This window comes from Haliotis rufescens, unplaced genomic scaffold, assembly GCF_023055435.1.
Source record: "Haliotis rufescens isolate VD_foot unplaced genomic scaffold, xgHalRufe1.0.p SCAF_1, whole genome shotgun sequence".
In the NCBI taxonomy this organism is placed as follows: domain Eukaryota; kingdom Metazoa; phylum Mollusca; class Gastropoda; order Lepetellida; family Haliotidae; genus Haliotis; species Haliotis rufescens.
Window position 1 is genome coordinate 38,200,197 of NW_025963779.1, and position 22,751 is coordinate 38,222,947.

The following is a 22,751-nucleotide window of genomic DNA, read 5'->3' on the forward strand; positions in this document are numbered from 1 at the left end:
TCCTTATAAGTCTGTACAAAGAGAGAAATAATGCTGGTTCAAGCAAATGTACCACCAACTCCCTGTTTAACGACAATCCTTAATACAATCAAGGGAAGACTTTCTTTATATTCAAAGAATTTGAGACAATTGGATTTAATACAATGTTGATTCTAAAAAAACCTCAAAGGATTTGCTTTAATGTTTGCAATCTCAGAAGAGAACCATGTTCACTAATGTTCAGCTTTCATTGTTCAGCTTTGAACACCACTACACCTCCCGACAACGTTAAGAAAGACTTCACTAATTCGTGGATGGAGCATTTGTCACAAGACGTGGTGATCATAGTTACAGTTACGTCTCTATCCTCAAAGGTTTAGGACAATGTGTTAAAACTGACAGTTTACTTAGAAAACAATATGTGAAATACTGAACTCTTCATTGAAAACATCTACTTTTCATTTATGGGATAAAACGATTAGGCAAGAAGTACGCATTCCCACGGGCACAGATTGTGCTCCCCTTCCTGTTGATCTGTTTCTTCATGCATATGAATCGGAATTTCTGCTCAGATCGGCAAAATTAAAAACAAGTATATTTGGCCAGACATTTAACTGAAGCTTCAGGTATATACATGATCTGATACTGTTCAATAAGTGTCAAGTGACGATGAGGTAGTCTTGTGGTTAAAGCCTTCACTTGTCACACCGAAGGCCTGGGTTTTATTCCCCACATGGGTACAATGTGTGAAGCCCATTTCTGGTGTGTCCTGCCATATATTGCTGGAATATTGCTAAAAACGGCATAAAACCACACTCACTAACAGTCAAATAGCAAATTCACTTCCACTGATTTACCCACCTAAACTAGAAATAAGGTAGACCAGTGACACCAGTGGTCTGTTTCATATTAAGATCTATGCATCCAAGTTACAAGAATGTTTGACAACAGAGATGACTTCAAATTTCCAATTGTCAACTTTCCCTTTATGTCAAGAAATATTCCACCAGCCCCCGCCTTTGGTGTCGACATTGCACAACTTTTGAGGAACAATTGTGCATGCTCTTTCTACCAAGATTTCAAAGAGGGTCATACGAGTCTTGCTCAGAAGTTGTTTATCAGGGTTGCAACATTCAAAACCTCAGTAAAGTTTTCAAAACGTTGTGGACATGTGTAACATGTGGAGATCATGTCCAATTTTGATCCAATTTTGATGCATCAGTGACAGAAATGACAGAAATGATGTCCTATGCAATTCCAAGATTTGACTTGTACCACATATTCCCATGATTTTTTTTCAGTTAAACAATTGACTTGTCGTTGCATGTGTTTGTGATGGGAGCCACCTATGGGGCAGGATGCAGTCACATTTTCGTGATACATGGTATCATCACTATTTGATAGTGATTCATAAACACATGCCTATGATATTGTCTGAATTGTACAATGGACTCTGCTTTTTATAGAGAAATGGTATTTGTTGGTTCCATTATTATGCTATGTATGCTGGAATATTTTTGGCGATGCCTCATTAAACTCACAAGCGGGCAATGCTGAAAGAAATTATGTCTTTAATCAATATAATGAAACATATGAATCAACACAGTTTATCAAGTTTCATCCAAAAGGAAGAGTGATCACACACCCGGCAAAACATAAGCCATTAAAAACATGGTTATTTTTCAGTTATAATGACAGTGTCATTTTCCAACTGATCTTTGGCAGAACCTCCTGTATGTCCAAATATGAGACTGGATTTGTAATTTGTTACTGGCAAACAATCCTTATCCAGGATAAATTGGTTTTTCATAAAGAATGTAATGACCTTCTACATCCTTACCTTATCGGGGCCACTGATCTCCAGTATATACTTATTAATCCAAACGAATTTACACAAATCACAGTGCTTGTACTCCCTCTATAGTTCATGTTAAAATTTTCATTATCCACAATTGACACACTGCTTAAAAGACATGTTGCCAGAGTCCAAGACAACACACCTATGACATTTAATAGGAGCTATCTTTACTCGGTCACTAAGTACACAAAATATAATGTTTACACCAATCACATTCATCATACCAGTGGAACTTTCACCGACTTACAACATACGTACATACATACATACAACTAACTGTATAGTATTACTATCATCTAATGTCAGTTAGGAGGAATATGATGGGAAATGTGTTGTGTTTACTTGCTTTTGTTGCATTCCTTAGTATAGAGAATGGTTGATCTTTTGCAGCACTATTTGGCTAAGAGTTTCATAAAAATGTCATGCTTTAGTTTATGAATCTACATATTCCACTAGACCCTTTTTTGTGTCTAAAACTTCTACTTTTATTATGGTCATCAGTGCAGCAGTTAATGGTTACTCTCTATATCTAGTCCTAGACTGGATGAGACAACATATTGCAGAACACTGACCCTGTATAAGACATACAATATGAATTTTCTAAATCATATACCTAAGAAAGACAATATTCACATAAATACAGCTTTTTGACACACAATGATGATTTAATTTGTGTTGTTTTGCAGCTATCTGCATATCCAGCTGTGGAACTGGTGGTCGTTGTATGCGGCCAAATGTATGCTTGTGTCAAAACAGACAAATCGGACCTTCCTGTTCACGTAAGATCACCATACTTTCAGCTGTATGAAATAATTGTGTCATGGTGTGATATATCAGTGTGGATTTTTCTGCTTTGTTGATGTTGGAAAATTCCCCAATTCCCCAAACCGGCATAACCTTAAAATGTTTCATATGTTTTCTGTTTATGTGTGTGTCACTTTCAATGATATATTACATGATTCTTGACACATTCTCATCTCTTTTCAATTTTCAGTTCCATATTAATAAGTGTTGCCAGTTTGATAGTTGAATCATTGAGCTCTACTTTACAGTGAGAAAAACACACTATGTATTGAACTACACTTGACAATGTGATTCTTGATCACAAATGATCAACACAAGATCTTAAACCACCACATTAATTACTGAGTGCTACAAGAACGTTCTATAAGAATACATAAACATGTTTTCCTTACAGCCTGTAATCAGCCTTGTGTGAATGGAGGACGGTGTATTGGACAAGACCGGTGTTCCTGTCCATATGGCTTCACTGGGAAGCAATGCCAACAAGGTTAGCTTACTATTTACCATCAAGTATGTTACTTACATAAATTTTCAATATGAAATTCCAGCAAGAAGCCTTCAAAACCTGCTGAATTGTTTGCCTCTTGCTCTTTTTAGAATTAACAAAAGAATTTCTTTACAACAACTCTGGCACGTTTTGCACTTATTGTTCACAAACTTTACAGTTAGACAGTTTTTACAACATGTTTCAAGTAACTTATCCTCAAGTTATATTTTCACCTGTGCTCTTCCATTACGAGTGGGTGTATGAAAAATGTTCTGATGGAGCATTGTGTCTTTTTAACATGGTTTTATTTCTGGCGCATGTAATGTGGGCAGAGCTCTAATTTCCCAAAGAACATTAAATGTATAAAGCGTTTCACTGCAAGTGTTTGACACATTATGGCATATTTGTGCTAATCTGTGTTTAAAAGAGGGTGGACCTTACTGCGTAATATACACCAGTTGAGAACCCATTAAAACCAGACTTTTTGCTATTTTTTAGCTATTTACTGCTGACAAAGTACATTTTGTAAATCTATTTCATATTCTGGCTGTATAAATTGCATTTGTAATAAGCCCTTTATTATCTCAACTCAAAGATGGTTATCTGGTAATATTGAATATTTTGAAGTGAACAATTCATAACCATTTTACAGCCTATATTTTTCTGTTATCAATGAACGGAGCTACAGATAAGCAGCGTATTTGCGTAAAATACCCAACAAAAATATTCAAAATTACTTCCAATGAACTTGCATACAGAAACGCACGCATTCAATTCAAAACACACAAATGTATAAAAACAGCTCACGTAAATACCCAATGATGCTTTTTCATAATGCATACAAAGGAACTAATTTCTGAAACACAATTACAAGCTAATTTACTTTCCCAGTCAAGCCTATATATTTAGAACAGTTATATACATCTAAGACATTATTGCATTTTTTTTTTAAATCTTAAAATGTTAACTAATATTAGGAAAAACCCAAGAGAGTGATGAATAGATGAGTAAAACAATATTTGTTACCCAATGAAAAATTTAATAACCCAATTAAAATAGAAACCCTTGAGTAAAAACTCAATTGCTCAAAACGTTATCTTGCGATCAGAATGAATACTGCAAATAGTGTTCTGTCAATCTTTAAAGAATGAATGTCATCTCTATGTGGTGTAAAAGTGAAAGCTCACTCACTGTTGAACATAGATATATTTGAAGAGCACATCCACTTTATTTATGAAATAATATTTTTACAAACTATTTACATTAATTTTACATGGAATTAAAAACAATAAAACACATTAAATCGACACAGTGAACAGCTTGTACAATATTGGTACATGTCTAGTTAGTAGTCGGGCTCAACATACATGTTGAATTTTGATGGTGATATGACCTTTGCACCATTCTGAAAACTGAAACCTCTTCTACTCTTAACTGTGCCATTTTGTTTCAAAATGTCATGAAATTTGGTATTTGAGTAGTTACTATTTGGCATCAAGACATACAATGGGGATTAGAATATATTGAGAAACCTAATTATGGCCATTACTTCCATTTCCTTCACAACCTGTAACTAAGTTACTAAGTTACTGTTTTTTATTAATTTTGACCTTGTTTTAACCATACTCATAAGTTTTCCCAAAATGCATTTTTGTCTCCTTATGAGGACATAATAAATTGTTCACTTCATTAGATCAGAGTTAGATGTTAGTATTAACTGAGAAAACATATGAAGATAAATGCTGACAGCAACTTTTCCTTGATAGTGTCTGGCTTTGTTTTTTCAACATTTTAACAGATGAGCTACAGTACCATGGTAGGAGGTTTAAAACATATAATAGAAAGCATCAGGTTCTGACAACATAGCAATTGTGAAGTGCTAATTTAAAAAGATTTGAGACTTACATATTTCATATGAACCAGTAAGTGTTCCATTTGTTTTACATTTGCATTGTAGATTATCGAACTGGGCCCTGTTTCACCCAGATATCAGACAACATGTGTCGGGGGCAGTTAACTGGTGTTGTTTGCACAAAGATGCTATGTTGTTCAACAATTGGTAAGGCTTGGGGAAGGCCATGCGAACAGTGCCCAACATCAACTCACCCCTGTCGGAGAGGGTACATCCCCAACCCCCAAGGCGACACTTGTATAGGTGAGTACACACAAATGGGGAGATTTTGAAGGGTGATGATCTACTTGGACAAGCTCTTGGGGAGAGCAGTGAAAGACTGTAATTCATTTGAGGATAAGAATCCTATTTGTACATGCTTTAAAACCATCATTTGTTTGGTTTCAAGTTTTGAAAATAATTTTGTTATCATTAAATTATTACATCATATTTAACATGAAAGCTTTGTGTATAATGTTTTCATGAATAGATTGAATATGTACAAAACCTTCCTTTTATATTCTTTATAATGTTGATCAAGTAAGAGACATATTTTGTTTCAACTGACATTCATTTGCAACTGTTATTGACCTTAGAATCATTTTGAACATTGCTTTTCTAAGTAAAATCTAAAACCATTTTATGCCTAACTTCAGTGAAAAGAACCATGACCAAAGGTGATTCTCATTGAAAGAACATGTTTTTACATGACCCATTCATTAGTTATTTTTTGTCTATTTGTTGTCAGGTTATTCAACAAATGCTGGTAATAGTACAACTTGGATTATGAAACAAAAGTGATTTACATCCAATTGAAAAAATAATGATAGGTTTAATGTAATATGTTTTTGAAATGACTTCTATGGTGAAGAGAAACATTATTGTTTCTGTGTGTGTGTGTGGCGGGGGGGGGGGGGGAGGCGGGAGGTTTTGAGCAGAATGAAAGTTATTAGTTTCACTATCCTGGAGCAAAATTGAAGGAGTCTTCATATTGTTGCAGATGTTGATGAATGCCAGGCTATCCCCGGTCTGTGTGTGGGCGGCAACTGTGTCAACACCCTGGGGTCTTATCGCTGTGAATGTCGAGAGGGACAGACACAGAATCCAATAACCAAAGTTTGTGAAGGTAAGGAGAGACAATTGTTTTTTACACCAAAAATTGTGGCACAGATTTATATTGTAGTTACAAAATAAAAGAATATAACACAGTGGTTATTGCAGATGTTCATTAGACACATAGAGCTTGTGTTCAATACCCCACATCAGAAGTTCATTGTGTAAATGTGCCAGTTAACACTATGAACTCAGTCACATATTGAAAGATCTGTATATCACAATTATAATCACAATATTTCATTTATGGATTTATAACCATTGAAAAGCTATAAGCAACTGTCGCTGAACACAACATTTGTACTGTTGAAAGAATAATGTACAGTGAATGTACAGTACCGGTATATGTCAGTCTTAGACTGACATGAATGTACAGTACCGGTATATGTTAGTCTTAGACTGACATAAATGTACAGTACTGGTATATGTCAGTCTTAGACTGAAATAAATGTACAGTACTGGTATATGTCAGTCTTAGACTGAAAGGAATGTACAGTACCGGTATATGTCAGTCTTAGACTGAAATGAATGTACAGTATCGGTATATGTCAGTCTTAGACTGAAAGGAATGTACAGTACCGGTATATGTCAGTCTTAGACTGACATGAATGTACAGTACAGGTATATGTCAGTCTTAGACTGAAAGGAATGTACAGTGCCGGTATATGTCAGTCTTAGACTGAAATGAATGTACAGTATCGGTATATGTCAGTCTTAGACTGACATGAATGTACAGTACCGGTATATGTCAGTCTTAGACTGTACCTGGTATATGTCAGTCTTAGACTGACATGAATGTACAGTACCGGTATATGTCAGTCTTAGACTGAAAGGAATGTACAGTACCGGTATATGTCAGTCTCAGACTGACATGAATGTACAGTATCGGTATATGTCAGTCTCAGACTGTACCTGGTATATGTCAGTCTTAGACTGACATGAATGTACAGTACCGGTATATGTCAGTCTTAGACTGAAAGGAAGGTACAGTACCGGTATATGTCAGTCTTAGACTGACATGAATGTACAGTACCGGTATATGTCAGTCTTAGACTGACATGACTGTACAGTATCCCAGCTCTCGTGCACTACTGAAACACATTATTCCCTTGTTACACACCAGTACAGAATTAAAGGACACCTTTAAATAAAACAGTACTGCAGACGTCCAGCTGACATTTATTTGTGGAGTGTTCTATTCTTGTTAAGCAATATGTAGATGATACTATGCAATCTGCGTTTTATACCATGAGCGAGACTTCAGAGCTTAGGGGTAATAGTGCCTATTTTGTCTCTTGTGTGGGTCCCCATTGTTGATTAATTGTGTAACATTGTGCAACCAATCCTTCATATGAAGAGACACTCTATGAAAGTACCATTCAACAAGTGTTTGTATTTCTGTGTAATTTATATATAAAGGAGAACCTACTACCAGTAATACCTGATATGATACGATTTGCAAGATAAAGCTGACATAAAGGTCATAGGTTAGGGTTTCTAAAAATGATACCACCTGAGATAGAAAAACAAATGTAAAATATCACATTTATTGCCAGTTAAACAAGTGCATGCACAAGACATTAACCTCAAAATATTAAGTGTCATAAATGAACTGCAATAAAAGGCTTACCACAACGTCAAAGGATGGATGGTTTTAATATTGTTTTTGGTATAATTGATGACATAAATAGATGGGTTTTTCCTCACAGAGACATCACAGCAAATATAGACTATAATTTATCATATATGGAGATTTCTTTCAAACTATACAAATGTAACCATTTCACTGCTAAATGATATAATGTTATGTTATTTTCTCCATCCTTTTTACTTCAGTTCAGCTGGTTTATATGTGTATTTGTGAACTGTGCTAAGTAGACTGCTAACAAATGTATCCATCAAATTTATCCATATTCCCCTTTAGAGACCCTCAACTGGTATTCCTTCATCTCGAAATAGCAATAGGTATCAATCTTCACCAATCTACACAGGTGACTAGGTTTCTCTCATAAACAATCCAGAAATGATAACAGAGTTGAATGTAAAAGTTCCTCAGGGTCTTCAATCACTGTCACCACTGTCTTTTTAAGTTGCTGGCTGCTGTAGCAACACATCTGCTAACTATTTGTCTCAGAGCAAACAGAGAAATGGCATAATGATGCTGAAAATTGGCATAATTCTTTTCATTTAAAAAAATATATATGAAGTTGTGTTGTATTATTATTATTATTCAATTGCAATTATTTAACCTCGAAATTTAATATGATTTTTATATAAGATTTGTTATAACATCTGGGAAAACATTCTTTGGAAGTTGTAACTGAAGATGTTACATTAGATTTAAATTATTTAAAAACTCTGAAACATAAATATGAAATTGAAATTAGCAGGTGACAATTGAATCCCCTGTTGACTATGGAACACAAAAAGTCTTTGCAATTACCATGTTACAAAATTAGATCTGGATGCAATATGATCCTCCTGAATATCATTCTGAACATTAAATGAAAAATGGGACAACTACTTCTTGATCCACCAGGGTTCTTGACCGACACACATGTGTGTACATTAACTTATCCTACACCTCTACATGTACAAAACATATCTGACAAGATGACCATATGCATTGGAGTAAGTGTTTAACTGATGCTATGGTCATCAGGGCCTTAAAATCTGTAACGGTTAGTGGGAATCTCAGAGTATTAAATGTGCTGTGAAATAAGAAACATAAGCATAAAGCTGTGATATCATTTTCAGATATAAATGAGTGCGAGATCATTCCACGTATTTGTGAAAACGGACAGTGTACAAACACAGAAGGGAGCTATTTCTGTACCTGTAACCGTGGATACGAACCCAATCCTGACCGCTCTTCTTGTATTGGTAAGTCTAATTTCATTCATTCTGTTGAAATTTGTCTTAGATCAATTTTTCATGTTATCTTCCCTTTGATAACCACTAATTTACATCAGACTTTAATGATCTGATTGTCTCTAGTCCATTGTTTTGTATATAACTATATATGTCTTGCTTGTGTATGGTGAATTCTGACCAGCATGTAACTTTTTCCTGATTCTTTCTTCATGTTTTGCATGTTCAGACTTTGAAATGTGGACTGGATAAGTAGCTGCAAACTTCCACTAAAGGACTGCCACATTCCATTTATTCCTTGCCTGTGTAGCCCTCTATAATTCTTTTCAGGTGAATTACCAGTATTAAAAAATTGGTTATTTCCCCTTCTTATAAAAAGTACATGAAGTGTGGGCAGTAAGAGTCAGGGGAACTATTTCAGATATTTTAATGGCGTTTTCTGTGGCAATGTGCACATGGCATCTCCACCTGCGGATACATGCTACATGCAATTGTGCATGCTGTTTTCGTTTCTTTCACTTCCTGTACTGGAAACACATGGATTGTAAAAACAACATTAACCCCATGGGTCTTGTGATTTTGGTGTTACATTGAAAATGTGTTAATGTGGTTTTAAAGAGTTAAAGCACAGGCTCTTAGGGGAAGCTCTTTACAATGGAGGGATGTGACACATCCAGGTCAGAGGTCAAATGTAATTAGGAAACCCATTTCAGCCTTAGATGGCTTACACATGCTCTTGTGTAGCACCGCCAAACCTGGTCAGATTGGATGAAAGTAGACACAGCAGAACAAACTTTCTTTTTTTCACATATAGGGGGTACACATTTTGGGGTACATATTTTTATCACTCACCAATAACAAGTTCCTGTGTTGTGGATGTACACTTGCAACTCTTAGATTGTTAGTCTCCTATTTGTAGTTGTTATTTTACAGTTTTCCTATATGAAGGAGGCATGCTGTAAGTAAACAGTATGTTATACCAAGAGAACATTGACATTTCTACATCTATGACAGACTGCAATAGTTCTGAAGATAAGAAATAAGGCTGTCATGTGCAACATGTGACCTTACAAAAAGACACCTTTTAGCCACAAGTATCAGTAAACTATATTTCCATAGGGTTTTAGACCTTCTAATGTTTGATGGAAAGGCAGTAAATACTGAAATGGGAAAATATAGATTATAAGCAGTTCTGTTTACATCATATTAGAAAAGGTTATGTTAAGATTTTATGTGAGTGCATATGCAAGAAACTTTATGTTAATACATTTGTGGAAGAGTTACTAAGTAGTCAGGATTCTAACATTTATCTCTACCAATCATTCACACTATACAGCTAGAATAAATGGCTCAATTTTCATTTTCTAAACAGCATTCTTCTTGTTCATTGTATGTTACAAATGTAGGGCAGTCGGGTAGCCTGGTATATATTGCTGGAATATTGCTAAAAGTGGCGTAAAACCATATTGACTGACTACAAAATGTCAAGTTTCATATTTTTACCACAGATAAATCTCAATTCTCAGTGTCTGTATCCAGTCTATGTACTTCATTACGTCCCTGTACCTATTTGGTAAGGACAGAGACTAAATGTTCAAAAACAATCACTAAAATCTCCTTTTCTGCTTTCATAAAGAGTAAAGAAACTAGGAACAGTCATTTATCTAGGATTCGAAACTACAAATGTAAGTGTCTTTAGCAGGTAAAATGGGTAAAATTGTTATTTTGTTCAAAAGTTGGATTTTTTCAATGTTCTTATTTATTAAGATTGTGTTTTCACATTGCGTTCAATACAATGATGTTTAACTAACCTTGTAAACCTCTTCCTCCTCACTGCTCCTGTTATCAGTGAAATACAAGTCACCAAGTCATTACATGAGTTAGAATTGGGAAATTATAAATTCTCATTTGGGAATTTTTACTGCTATTTTCTGCTCCCATGGGACTGAATATCCTCCTGTGACCAGGTGTGTATTAATCCCAGAAGCATGCTGAATGAAGAGTACTGCAGGATATGAAATATCACTGACAAAGTGTCCTGTCAAGCCACCTGGTTTACACTCAGAGAATAGGGATTATTCTAGGGTGGGGCCTTGTGCTTTTAGCCCCTAAATTTGAAAAAAGGCCCACATTTTCAAAGACAATGGGCCATTTTAGCATTGTGCTGGATGGGCATGTGTGGGTGTACCTCTGCAATATTTAAAATTTTCAGATGAAGGGCCGATGTCCAAAAATTCCTCGAGTGAACCCTTCAATACATATATAGTAAATATTTCCAAACATGAAATCGGTTTTCCATGGAGCCATGCTGTACATGCCACAATGTAGGCTTGGTGGATGATGAGGTTTTTGTGACTTTGTCTCAATGTTTAATATTGGATGTATCAGACTTTGAATTTTTATTATATGAACTTTGTGTAGACTAGAAATGCCCACCAGCCCCAGTCAGTTTGTCTAATATTAAAGGTATCCTAAAGGCTAAATAGTCTATACAGGCACCATGAACTTAGGACAGTTTCCTCTTTTGAGTAGAGGCTAGTAGAGGCTCTTTTGCTGATATTGGCCAAAATCTTTGCAATTTGCCCTTCCTTTGTGTTTTAATACAGAAACCATTATAAGGGTTGGCCCATGTAGGGTGACATTTCAGAGTACTACGGACCCAGTGTTGTGACCTTCTAACCTCCATATTTGCTCCACTGGAAGAGCTTTGATATTGTGTATGCTTTGTAGCCCTGGACTGGATACACTGGTGAAGCATATGGCAGCAATTCAGCCTCCCATTTCATACTATTTTCCTGTGTCATATTTACCAAGTGTGGCACAAAACCTATCAGGGGTGGAGTTTCCTGATATTGCAGTGAAGCTTGACGTTGGTTCAATTGAGCATTGCTGTAGAAATTCATGTTCAGATTGTTCACAAGTGTTCTGTCGTATCCTTTGGCATAGTTACATGAAAGCTATTGCCTGTTTGTGACATTGCTGTGTAGGACTTGGTTTTCAAGACTGAAAACATCCCTAGGTTATTATTGTCGCCATATTTCTTATTGTGTTTGACCTGCATTGACATAAAAATTTGGGTTTCAAAACATTCCATTTACGTCTCTCTTGATTTTCAATTCCTAACATGCCATTAAAAACATAACTGCAACCTTGGCTCTTTAGTATAAACTCCAGATATGAATGCGCTTTTGTTTCTCAATCCCACCCACTTAAATAGGAAATAGGCATGTATTATAAAGCGTAAGTTAAACCAATGGGTCACACTAGGCCAAGCATTTTTATGTTCACCCACACTTTTCCATTTATTAAACAAATAAGACAATGTTTCATTTTTAAACAATGCATCTTGCAACAATGGCAAAATAAACAATGTATCCTATTCTTTCATATATAGCTTAAAACAATTATAATTTATTGCATGTAGGATAACAATTGTTTGTAAGACGTACATTGTTAGCTGAGTGCAGATGTTTGCTTTATAGCATGTATTTTCTTTAAGTAAAACTTTCCTATGAATATGTAGGATGAATAGATATCCCATTTAAAACTAAAATTAAATAGAGTTGTGATATTAGTAATTAGATTATAAATCATGTTACACTCATATTGAGGATTTGTAGTATTTTTCTTTGACAATGTTACCATGAAAAGGATTTTGCAATGTTAAAGTGACTGTTGATGCCAGTGTCTTGCTCAAAAGTGGTCACAGTTTGGTAATGTTCTTCGGGTCTTGGGTCTCACATCTACCATAGAAATGGTCTTAATGCATGATTTTGGTGCACAAATTGGTGTTGATGTGGTGGTCATACCCGATAATGACAATGTTAATTGAGTTCTTACTCCATTTTTCTTTTGCGGTGTGTCTCTCTGTCTCCTGTTACCAAGTATAAATTTGTAACATGTATAATAAACCATTGATCAGACAATTGACCAGATATATTCTCAATAACACAACATTTACACCACTTCATATGAAGCAGCAGCAGTTACTTTATCTCCTTTTACACATGACAAAAGCCCAGCTTTCACGCCTCACCAAGCAGTTGTACACTGTAACTTGAAGCCTGCAATGTTAAGGTACATTCTTAACCTCCTTTCTTTCTCCTTTACATAATGTCATTTGATAGGTAAAACAATTTGAAATTCCTTTTGTTTTCCCAAAAATATTTCTTTACTGGAATGTAAATGTAATGTTAACTTTGTCACATATACCATAGATATGTCTAGAATTGAGAAGATTCACAACATGAGAACTGTTGGAATGAATTAATGCTGTTTGTTATTCATTTCATTCATTCTTTGTGCTGTTGACATGACCAGTACACATGGGTCTGTGTTAGACCTGGACTATCAGTCATGTCAGCTTGAGGGACATTCCACATACACTGCAGTGATCCTTTCCTCAGTTTGAAACACATAAATGCAAGGTGCATGGGTGTATTGCCATGTATCATGCTGAATTGCTAATTGTTCATGCTTAATTGTTAAATGTTCAAAACTGATAATGAGTACATCATGGTGGGTGGGTCAGGGTGTCTTGTAGGGTTTGGGTATTGACAGTCTAGAATATGTTTTGAAGGAATAAGTTTTCATATTCCATCATTGTGTAACTTTAACTTTAGGCTGAATGTTTAAGATAAGAGAGGTAATACTTATTGCAATTCATTCCATTAAGGTACAGCAGCACAGTAAACCACAGCAACAATTTACATTTACACAAACAAGTGCACACATCAGGAGAAAGCACAAAAACAATAAAGTCATGAATACAATATTTTAGAGGATGGAAAGGTTGCTGTGTCATGATGTATGGGTTCAAATATGGAAACAAATGGTAGTGATTGAAGTGATATCATTATTGAAGAAATATATTGGAACAGGCCATGTTCATCTTCAACAGACAATGCTTCACTGTTGATATTCTGTGAAGGTTGTGTATTTAATTTACTGGATTTGCTAAATGTAGTAACTTTAGTTTTGTCTCCATTTATTTTTAATTTGTTATTAATGCAGAAGACATTAATGTTATCATGTAGGTATTGGAGGTTTGTGGGGTCTGACTGCAAATAATACTAAATCATCTGCAAATAATAAGTGACAAATGTTGAGATGATGTAGATCATTACATATTTGCTTGGAATTAAGTTCTTGTTGAAGATCATTGATAGATATGTTGAAAAGAGTGTGCTTCAGGATACAATCTTGTCTCATCCCAATGTTGGATGGGAATGTTTGTGACATTCTCTTACGAATTTTTACTCTATATGTAATATCAGTAAAAATCTTAGTCTACGAATCTGAGACATTTATCTGATCATAGCAACAAAATCGATTTCAAATATTTTCATGCCAGTAAAATAAAATTTTAAAAAATGAAAAGAAAAGACCAAGAGTGTGGATAAAATATTTATGAATTGTTGACAATGTTTCAGCATCATCTTCTCAATTAGTTAGCTGATGTTTTTAAGGATACACACAATGGTGTTCAGATTTGATCATGGTAGCTATGTTGAGAATTAATCTTTTCTTTGCTTAACATTAATAGGAAATCAAATTTCTGAGAAACCCAGTGACTGAGCTGGAACTGTGTGTAGATGATAACGGTGTACTCTGGGGAACATCATCTGAACTCATCTTTGGTTGTTGTGACAGTATTGCAAAATTAGAAATATCTTACACAACAGAAACTGATGTATACCTCAATAATGTTTCACAAAGTTTACCACTTAACAATTATATTGCATTGATAAATTACTGTTCCTCATATCAAACAAACTCTATAATACAGCCATAAAACCCTTACTTAAAAGCTAATTTAGCTAATTTGGATTGTAACTCATGATCAAGTGTGCCTTGGTGCCTTGCTATGTTCAGGCTCATCCACAAATAGAGTCCTCTATCTGTTGCCTGTTATCACTGATATCTGATAAACAGTGTTGGAAATTGGCACTAGTCCTGTAGTCCTTGCCAGACTGCTATAAATTCACAATACACAACACTCTGGGAGTATGGGTTCGAATCCCAGATGGGGGCTCAATCCCAAAAGTACTAGAATCTGTACTTTACTAAGAAAGTGTTATCCTAAATATAAAATTTGTTATATCTGACCTCTTTCTGAATGGCGTTGTATATTCAGTGATAGAGTATCTAGTCAGTGACAATATATAAAGCCTGTGTTCTGACAAGTAACTCACTTGTACAGGGTTACCAAGTTAGTTTCTATTTATTTATTTATTATTTACTATTCATTTATGACTTTTGGACACTATGAATATAATGATAATAGTGATATGTTTATTGCTGTTATTCTTTAAATAGTATCAGTAACTAATAACCGGGGACACAAGGGTGGATACAGTCTTCTAAGGCACCGCAAGTTGCTGTGTAGACCTGCATCCCTGAGGATGCCAGAAACTTAATGGAAAACATCTAAGGCCTGCATCACATAAGGCTTTCCTCCCACACCAATATGACATGCTGTGATGTAACTGAAAATACTGTTCAAAGCTCACTCACTTATGGTGGTAGTAATAATAGGAGTGCCATTGTTATGGTATTGTGTCATCTTTAATTGTTACTCAAAACTTCTATTTTTCCAGACGTGAAACAGGGCTATTGCTACACAAGTGTCATCAACTTGAACTGTCAAAGTCGAATCTCAGAAAAAACATCATTCCAGGACTGTTGCTGTATGCTGGGAAAAGGCTGGGGAACAGGGGAGCAATACTGCCAACCCTGTCCACTCAAAGACACAAGTAAGAATAATGTACCCTATTTCCTGTTTTAGATGCCGGTCATCCTCAAATTGCTACCGGGCATCCTCTAAATGCTGCTGGGTCATATGCTCTGTCAAATAAACAGAAGCCAGATCCCGGGTCTCTAATACTGTGATATGTTGGTGATTAGTTATCTTCGTTTCCTGCAAATGTACCCACAAAGTGTGACTGTAACAGTTGGTATTCGGTAAGGTAGGGAGTTGCTACTGGTGCCAGCATTTAACAGAATAGATGCTGAGCCTCTAAAAGATGCGGGGCTTGCATGAAAATAATATACGCCCAGGCATCTAATGGAGGAAATACGGTAAACTGAAACAGTATATCCATTGTAGTTCGAGAACAATATCATAGTGGCCCAGGAACAATAGTGTGATAAAGACATGGGAATAAGTAGTAGCATTGGGGTATAGAGAACTGATACTTTACCAATAGTCATAGTGTTTTCCATATTCTTTTTGCAGAATTATGAATCACGTTATAAGGAATAAGATAATTGTATGATCCAGTGAGGTGTGGAATAAAGTGAATAAAGTAATAGCATTATCCGGTGAGGTGGGGAATAAAGTAATAGCATTATCCAGTGAAGTACTAAGGCATAAAATAATAGCTTTATGCAGTGAAGTACTGAGGCATAAAGTGATAGCATTATCCAGTGAGGTCTTGTGGAATAAAGTAATAACATTATCCAGTGAGGTAGTGTGGAATAAAGTAATAGCATTATCCAGTGAGGAAGTATGGAATAAAGTAATAGCATGATCCAGTAAGGTAGTGTGGAATAAAGTAATAGCATTATCCAGTGAAGTACTGAGGCATAAAGTAATAGCATTATCCAGTGAGGTAGGATGAAGTTAGAGCATTATCCAGTGAAATTCTTGGGCATAAAGTAATAGCATTATCCAGAGAGAAAGTGTTGAATAAAGTGATAGCATTATCCAATGAGGAAGTGTGGAATAAAGTAATAGCATTATTCAGTGAGGAAGTGTGGAATAAAGTAATAGCATTACCCAGTGAGGTGGGGAATAAAGTTATAGCATTATGTAGTGAAGTACAGAGGTATAAAGTAATAGCATTATCCAGTGAGGTAGTGTGGAATAAAGTAATAGCAATATCCAGTGAGATATTGAGGAATAAAGTAATAGCATTATCCGGTGAAGTACTGAGGCATAAAGTAATAGCATTATCCAGTGAGGTAGTGTGGAATAAAGTAATAGCATTATCCAGTGAGGTAGTGTGGAATAAAGTAATAGCATTATCCAGTGAGGTAGTGTGGAATAAAGTAATAGCATTATCCAGTGAGGTAGTGTGGAATAAAGTAATAGCATTATCCAGTGAGGTAGTGTGGAATAAAGTGATAGCATTATCCAGTGAGGTAGTGTGGAATAAAGTAATAGCATTATCCAGTGAAGTACTGAGGCATAAAGTAATAGCATTATCCGGTGAGATACTGAGGAATAAAGTAATAGCATTATCCGGTGAAGTACTGAGGCATAAAGTAATAGCATTGTCCAGTGAGATACTGAGGAATAAAGTAATAGCATTATCCGGTGAAGTACTGAGGCATAAAGTAATAGCATTGTCCAGTGAGGTAGGGTGGAATAAAGTAATAGCATTATCCAGTGAGGAAGTGTGGAATAAAGTAACAGCATTATCCAGTGAGGTAGTGTGGAATTAAGTAATAGGATTATCCAGTGAGGAAGTGTGGAATAGAGTAACAGCATTACCCAGTGAGGTAGTGTGGAATTAAGTAATAGCATAATCCAGTGAGGAAGTGTGGAATTAAGTAATAGCATTATGTAGTGAGGAAATGTGGAATAAAGTAATAGCATTATCCAGTGAGGAAGTGTGGAATAAAGTAATAGCATTACCCAGTGAGGAAGTGTGGAATAAAGTAATAGCATTATGTAGTGAAGAACTAAGGCATAAAGTAATAGCATTATCCAGTGAGGTAGTGTGGAATAAAGTAATAGCATTATCCAATGAGGAAGTGTGGAATAAAGTAATAGTAAACTGATGGGCAGCCTTCATTGAACCAATTTTATTTTACACAAAATAACCCAGCCACAGATTACTTTTAATAAGAACTGTATTAAATTTGATTATGTCTATATAACCATCACTCATTCTTGCAACAGTTTGTAACTGTTGCAGGAATCAGATATGTTTAAATAGTTAGTAATTGTGTCTTTATGTTTCCTCATTTAACTACTGCAAAACAATTGTTCTCCTGTTTTTGAAAACATTTCAATTGTACTCACACAAGACACAGTAAAGTATTCAATGAAGAAAAGGTGTTTCTTAATTAGTGAAATGTCACAAAGTATAATGTAAGTGGCCAGGGTAGGTCCTGACTACTTCAATAAACACCAGGCTCTGAGTGCATGATACAGCATTCAGCTTTCATGTCAATACAACCGCCATGTATGTGCAACATGTGTGCCTCATAGCCCTAGATCTTCATACATGTGGGGAACTGGGAGTAAGTGTATTCAACAATGAAATTCGGAGATGTGGAAATAATTTTACTATTTGGCCACAGCAATATGCCCAACACTGCAGTCACAGCGTGTGATGTGAATGACATTCGACAACTAACAAGTTTTCTGCAACAGCACGACATCTGTGCCCAGTGTTCCATTGAACCTTGGCACCCATTTTCCCTCAAAGTGCCCTGAACCATCTGTGTTTAAGATATAACTTGACATGTTTACATGTAGAATTGACTGTGCTTGCATTCACAAAACCGTCTCCACATTTCCTACATTACCCTGTTAGCACTGAGCTTGCAATATTGTTATAGCTGAAACAGCTGAGGTTGTGACAGTTGTTCATATGTTGTATTTACCATAATGAAAGTGATTAAATATAATGTTTCTATTTAGGAAATCATACATTAGTACTTTGGGCATTGTATAATGTGAAGATATAGCACTGTAATATATTCTGAAATTAGTCAACCAAATTTGTGAGGGCTATAGATATATATAACTGAAAACAAAATAAAAACAGAAATAAGAATGGACTTACTTTATGAAAGAAAACTATTTCTATTCTGAAGAAATACAAATCTCTACAAATTAAAAACTCATATAATGTGTAAAGTTGGCATGCTAGACAAACACAATTGTTGCCCAGACTTTGAATGACTGTCAGGGATTGAACACTCCCTGACTTTTCAGACACATTCTGAAGTACTACAGATACAGGCATCGTGTAATACTCATATTCCATCACCCATGGGCAGTCAATTTTCCACATATAACAGACATTCAACTGACAGACAATTAGATGCTCTAGCCTAAATGCACAAAAGTCAGTCAGTTGTTAGATACCTTAAAACAACAACTTTTCTGGTTGTGTACACAGCAAAGCATCATACTGTTACCTCAGATGAATAATGGAATGACCCATGGGCCTATGCAAAACAAAGAAGTGTATTGTGTTAAATATTCTTTATATTTGAAAGGTCCCATCTCATCTCATTAGTCAATGATAATACCATCCATAGCACTACAAAATGTACAGAATATAAATATTAGAAATCCTATATAATTAATAAGTGTTCTTCTCATATCAATATTTAACCACCATCATAATAATGGTAATATTAGAATAAGAAACGAGCATCTGGGGAAGCAATCTTGTGAAAAAAATTGATAAAGGGAGGTGTTCATTATTATATGAATGTGTTCCAGTAAAAATGTATATATTTGCTTCCACATGTATGTAAGTATACAGCACATCAATGTACATATTAACAAACTCCGGTTCATGAGGGAAAGCTATAAGCCGCATGGCCGCTGAAAAAACTCACATAAGTTCCGGTTGTGTGCGCAGCCCGACTGGAAGTTAAACTTATGTTACTATGCAACAAATACCTTCAGTATTATATTTATTTCACCGTGAATTTATTAGGCTAAAAAAATAATAGTCTTGGTTCCCAGGCACCACCCACATCATCATGAAGTCCGCCGCACGTTTTGTTTTTATTTCCAAATTCACAAAAATCTAAAAATATGTAATACGATACATAATATAATACTTAAACGCAATGCACAAAAAAATTTTGAAAATTGAAACAAAAATGAAACGTGCAATGAACTTTATGATGATGTGGGCAGTGCCTGAGAACCGAGACCATTGTTTAATTTAGCCTTATTTGTATTTGATAATCTGTAAAATAGATGTTCTCTACATCAGTGAGTTATTTTGAGAAATATAAACATTGTTTTGTTCTGTTCATTATCCACAAAAAACTTCATATAGGATGAACGTACTAAAAGAGAAGATATCCAGTGACACAACAAACATGACAAAGGCAAGTCTTCAGTATGCAAAAGCTGTCAGGAAGATCAAACAAATTTCATACAGCATTACCATACTGTAACACACACTGAACAAACACAAAACTGTAATCCTATTAATCATAGAGATAAGGCTAATTACTCCACTGAGTAGGACTGTTCCATTATAGCTGTGGGTATTGCCCTAATTAACCTTCTACTCCACTGTCAAACAACTGGCTGTCTAACAAATGGGAGATAACCCTCAGACTCAATCAATGTGCACAAATGTCTAATGTCTAATGATTGAATGTACTTGTGTATTTATACCTCATTGATAAGTTTTTCGTTCTTAGAAAAGCAGGCACAAGGTGTCTGACAAACCGAGAGCTATCTTGTGCATTTCTGTTGAAAAATCTGTACCCTTCAAATGTCTAGTCTCTGTTATATGTTTATTGGGTTGCAGAATAAGATGTGTTTTACGTTATACTCTTTCAGAAAGGAAAAGAAAGAATTTAATTCCTTTTCTTTTATAACTTCTTCGATAGGCATTTAGAAGTTGAGTACTAAGTAAGGATAAGAATTTATGGATGAACAACTTCTTTATTACAATTAAGAGCGACTCTGTTTATCACTTGCTTGATAACAGTGTTAGAACCTACACTGAAATGTCGCTTTTAATTGTAATAAAGAAGTTGTTCATCCATAAATTCTTATCCTTACTTTTCACCATATTCTATGTTGAATTGAAATGGTGAATACAAATGCTCACTATTTTGTCTGTTAAAATCACTCCCCGACTTTGTTCTAAAGGTTTGTGCATGGATTTTGAGACCATATGGTTAAGTATGTATTTTAGGTTACTGGCATTTCTGTGGTTATGACCACTCAAGTTTTTCACTCTCTCAATAATGCCTTTCATACTTCCTCTATTACATTTGTCTCTTTGGTTTTGCATTTTAGATTCTGATTCGCAAACATTTTTTGCTGAGTAGGCCAAAAATGTAATGTCCCAAATCTTACTGACTACTGACTTGTGACACCACCACACCACCACACCACCACACCCCCACACCCCCACCCCACACACCTCCATGAAGCATAAAGACTAGGGGTGACTATTGGGGCTATTTTAACTTGTTTAGCTATTGTATTGCAATAGTAGCCCACACTATTGCAATAGTATTGTGATTATTGTCAACTATTGCAATAAGTATTGTAAAAGTAGTTACCCAACTTTAAGGCTTGATATTTATATTAATCATTGTAATAGAAATGAATAAAGTATTGCTGACAATTTCAAAGTCTGTCATTTTCCTCCCTGTGGCAAACTCAACACAAAGGGAAGTAACACTAATCTGAAGTAGTTGTAATCCTTGCTTACTAACACACAAGCAGGTTTGAAATTGACATAATTTGTGTTTTATTTATGACTAATTGAAACTATTGAAACTATTGATTGGATGTGTGATAAATATATTCAACATATGATAAGGATTCCCTAAATAAATGTTAATGTACAAAATCCCATTTCTAATTTGTGAATTAGTAATTTAATGTATGGTTATGAAGTGAGAAAGCTTTCAAATGGCTTGCAGGATAGTAAATCTGGGTGTCAATGATGGAATAATTTAGCATTGATATAACAACTGAAAGGTATCATGATATATCAATATATTGATTGATAATAATCTTATTTATTCTGTAAGTGCATAGATACAAATGACCTACATAGAGCTTCAATTCATCAATATTATGCTGAATATAAACTGAGTGATCCATTAAATGTTTAAAATGGAATTATCTTCCATTTCACTGTCCATTTTAACCATGGTAATCTTGATAAATGTAAATGTGTCTGTGGCAGTGAATTATTATTTTAGTATTGGTTTCCTACAGGTTGAAATAGAGTTGATCTATGTGACATTTCTACAGGTGGAGTCATTTAGTATTGTCTATATAGTGCCAATGTAGCAACACAAATTAATTAAAGCATCAGTTACCTTATCAAGCAGGCCCACACTGTCTAGTCTATCTGTTTCTTTCAAGGTGAAATTGCAAAAACATTACCTGTTGCAATCCATTTATATTTCTTTTATTTGTCTTCTGCTACCTTGCTGGTGGTCATCTTTGAAAGAAAGACCTTTTCTTGGAAGAGTTGATCAAGGGAGATCATTCTTGGGTGCAATGGATTGATATTATCTCCCTTAGTTTTATTTTTTCTGGTTTGTAATGTCTGTGTGTGTTTCATTTTGTTGAAGGAATTAGTTTGGTGCAGGTGGTGGGGGAGGAGTGGGTGGGGCTTTGGATATCTCCTAGACTATTTATTCACTGTACATGAATACCTTTCTTGATAAGTATCTTGTTTTTCTCAATCCCAAATTTGGAAATACGTGCCATTAGCCTTCCAAAATGGATAACACATTAATATCAGTTTTGATCAATATTTATGAAAACATCTTTGCTCACCAGACAAGTTCGGTTGTGACGGAAGCATGTGACATCATATATTATATCATGACTCATCCATGGTGAGGTCATAGCATTCCACAGTCCTGTCTGTCACACAACATTTAGAGTTTACATAGAGATAGAGAAAGAGGACTTCAGAAACTTAAGTATTTTACAATGTCGATACATCTCCAAATTTGAGTTATCACTTTTGTAAACAAAAACAATTAAAAATTCACCT

The 22,751-nt window shown here is 35.2% G+C and overlaps 1 protein-coding gene across 1 annotated transcript in view; it reads left to right on the forward strand.

Annotated features, from left to right (window-relative positions):
- LOC124135729 (fibrillin-2-like) overlaps positions 1-22,751 on the forward strand; it is a 99,826-nt gene that overhangs the window by 10,687 nt on the left and 66,388 nt on the right. The window contains exons 3-8 of the mRNA XM_048396119.1: positions 2,524-2,616; positions 3,036-3,128; positions 5,086-5,283; positions 6,020-6,145; positions 8,890-9,015; positions 15,603-15,758. Coding sequence (XP_048252076.1) covers positions 2,524-2,616; positions 3,036-3,128; positions 5,086-5,283; positions 6,020-6,145; positions 8,890-9,015; positions 15,603-15,758 — 792 coding nt within the window. The remainder of the gene's footprint in view (positions 1-2,523; positions 2,617-3,035; positions 3,129-5,085; positions 5,284-6,019; positions 6,146-8,889; positions 9,016-15,602; positions 15,759-22,751) is intronic.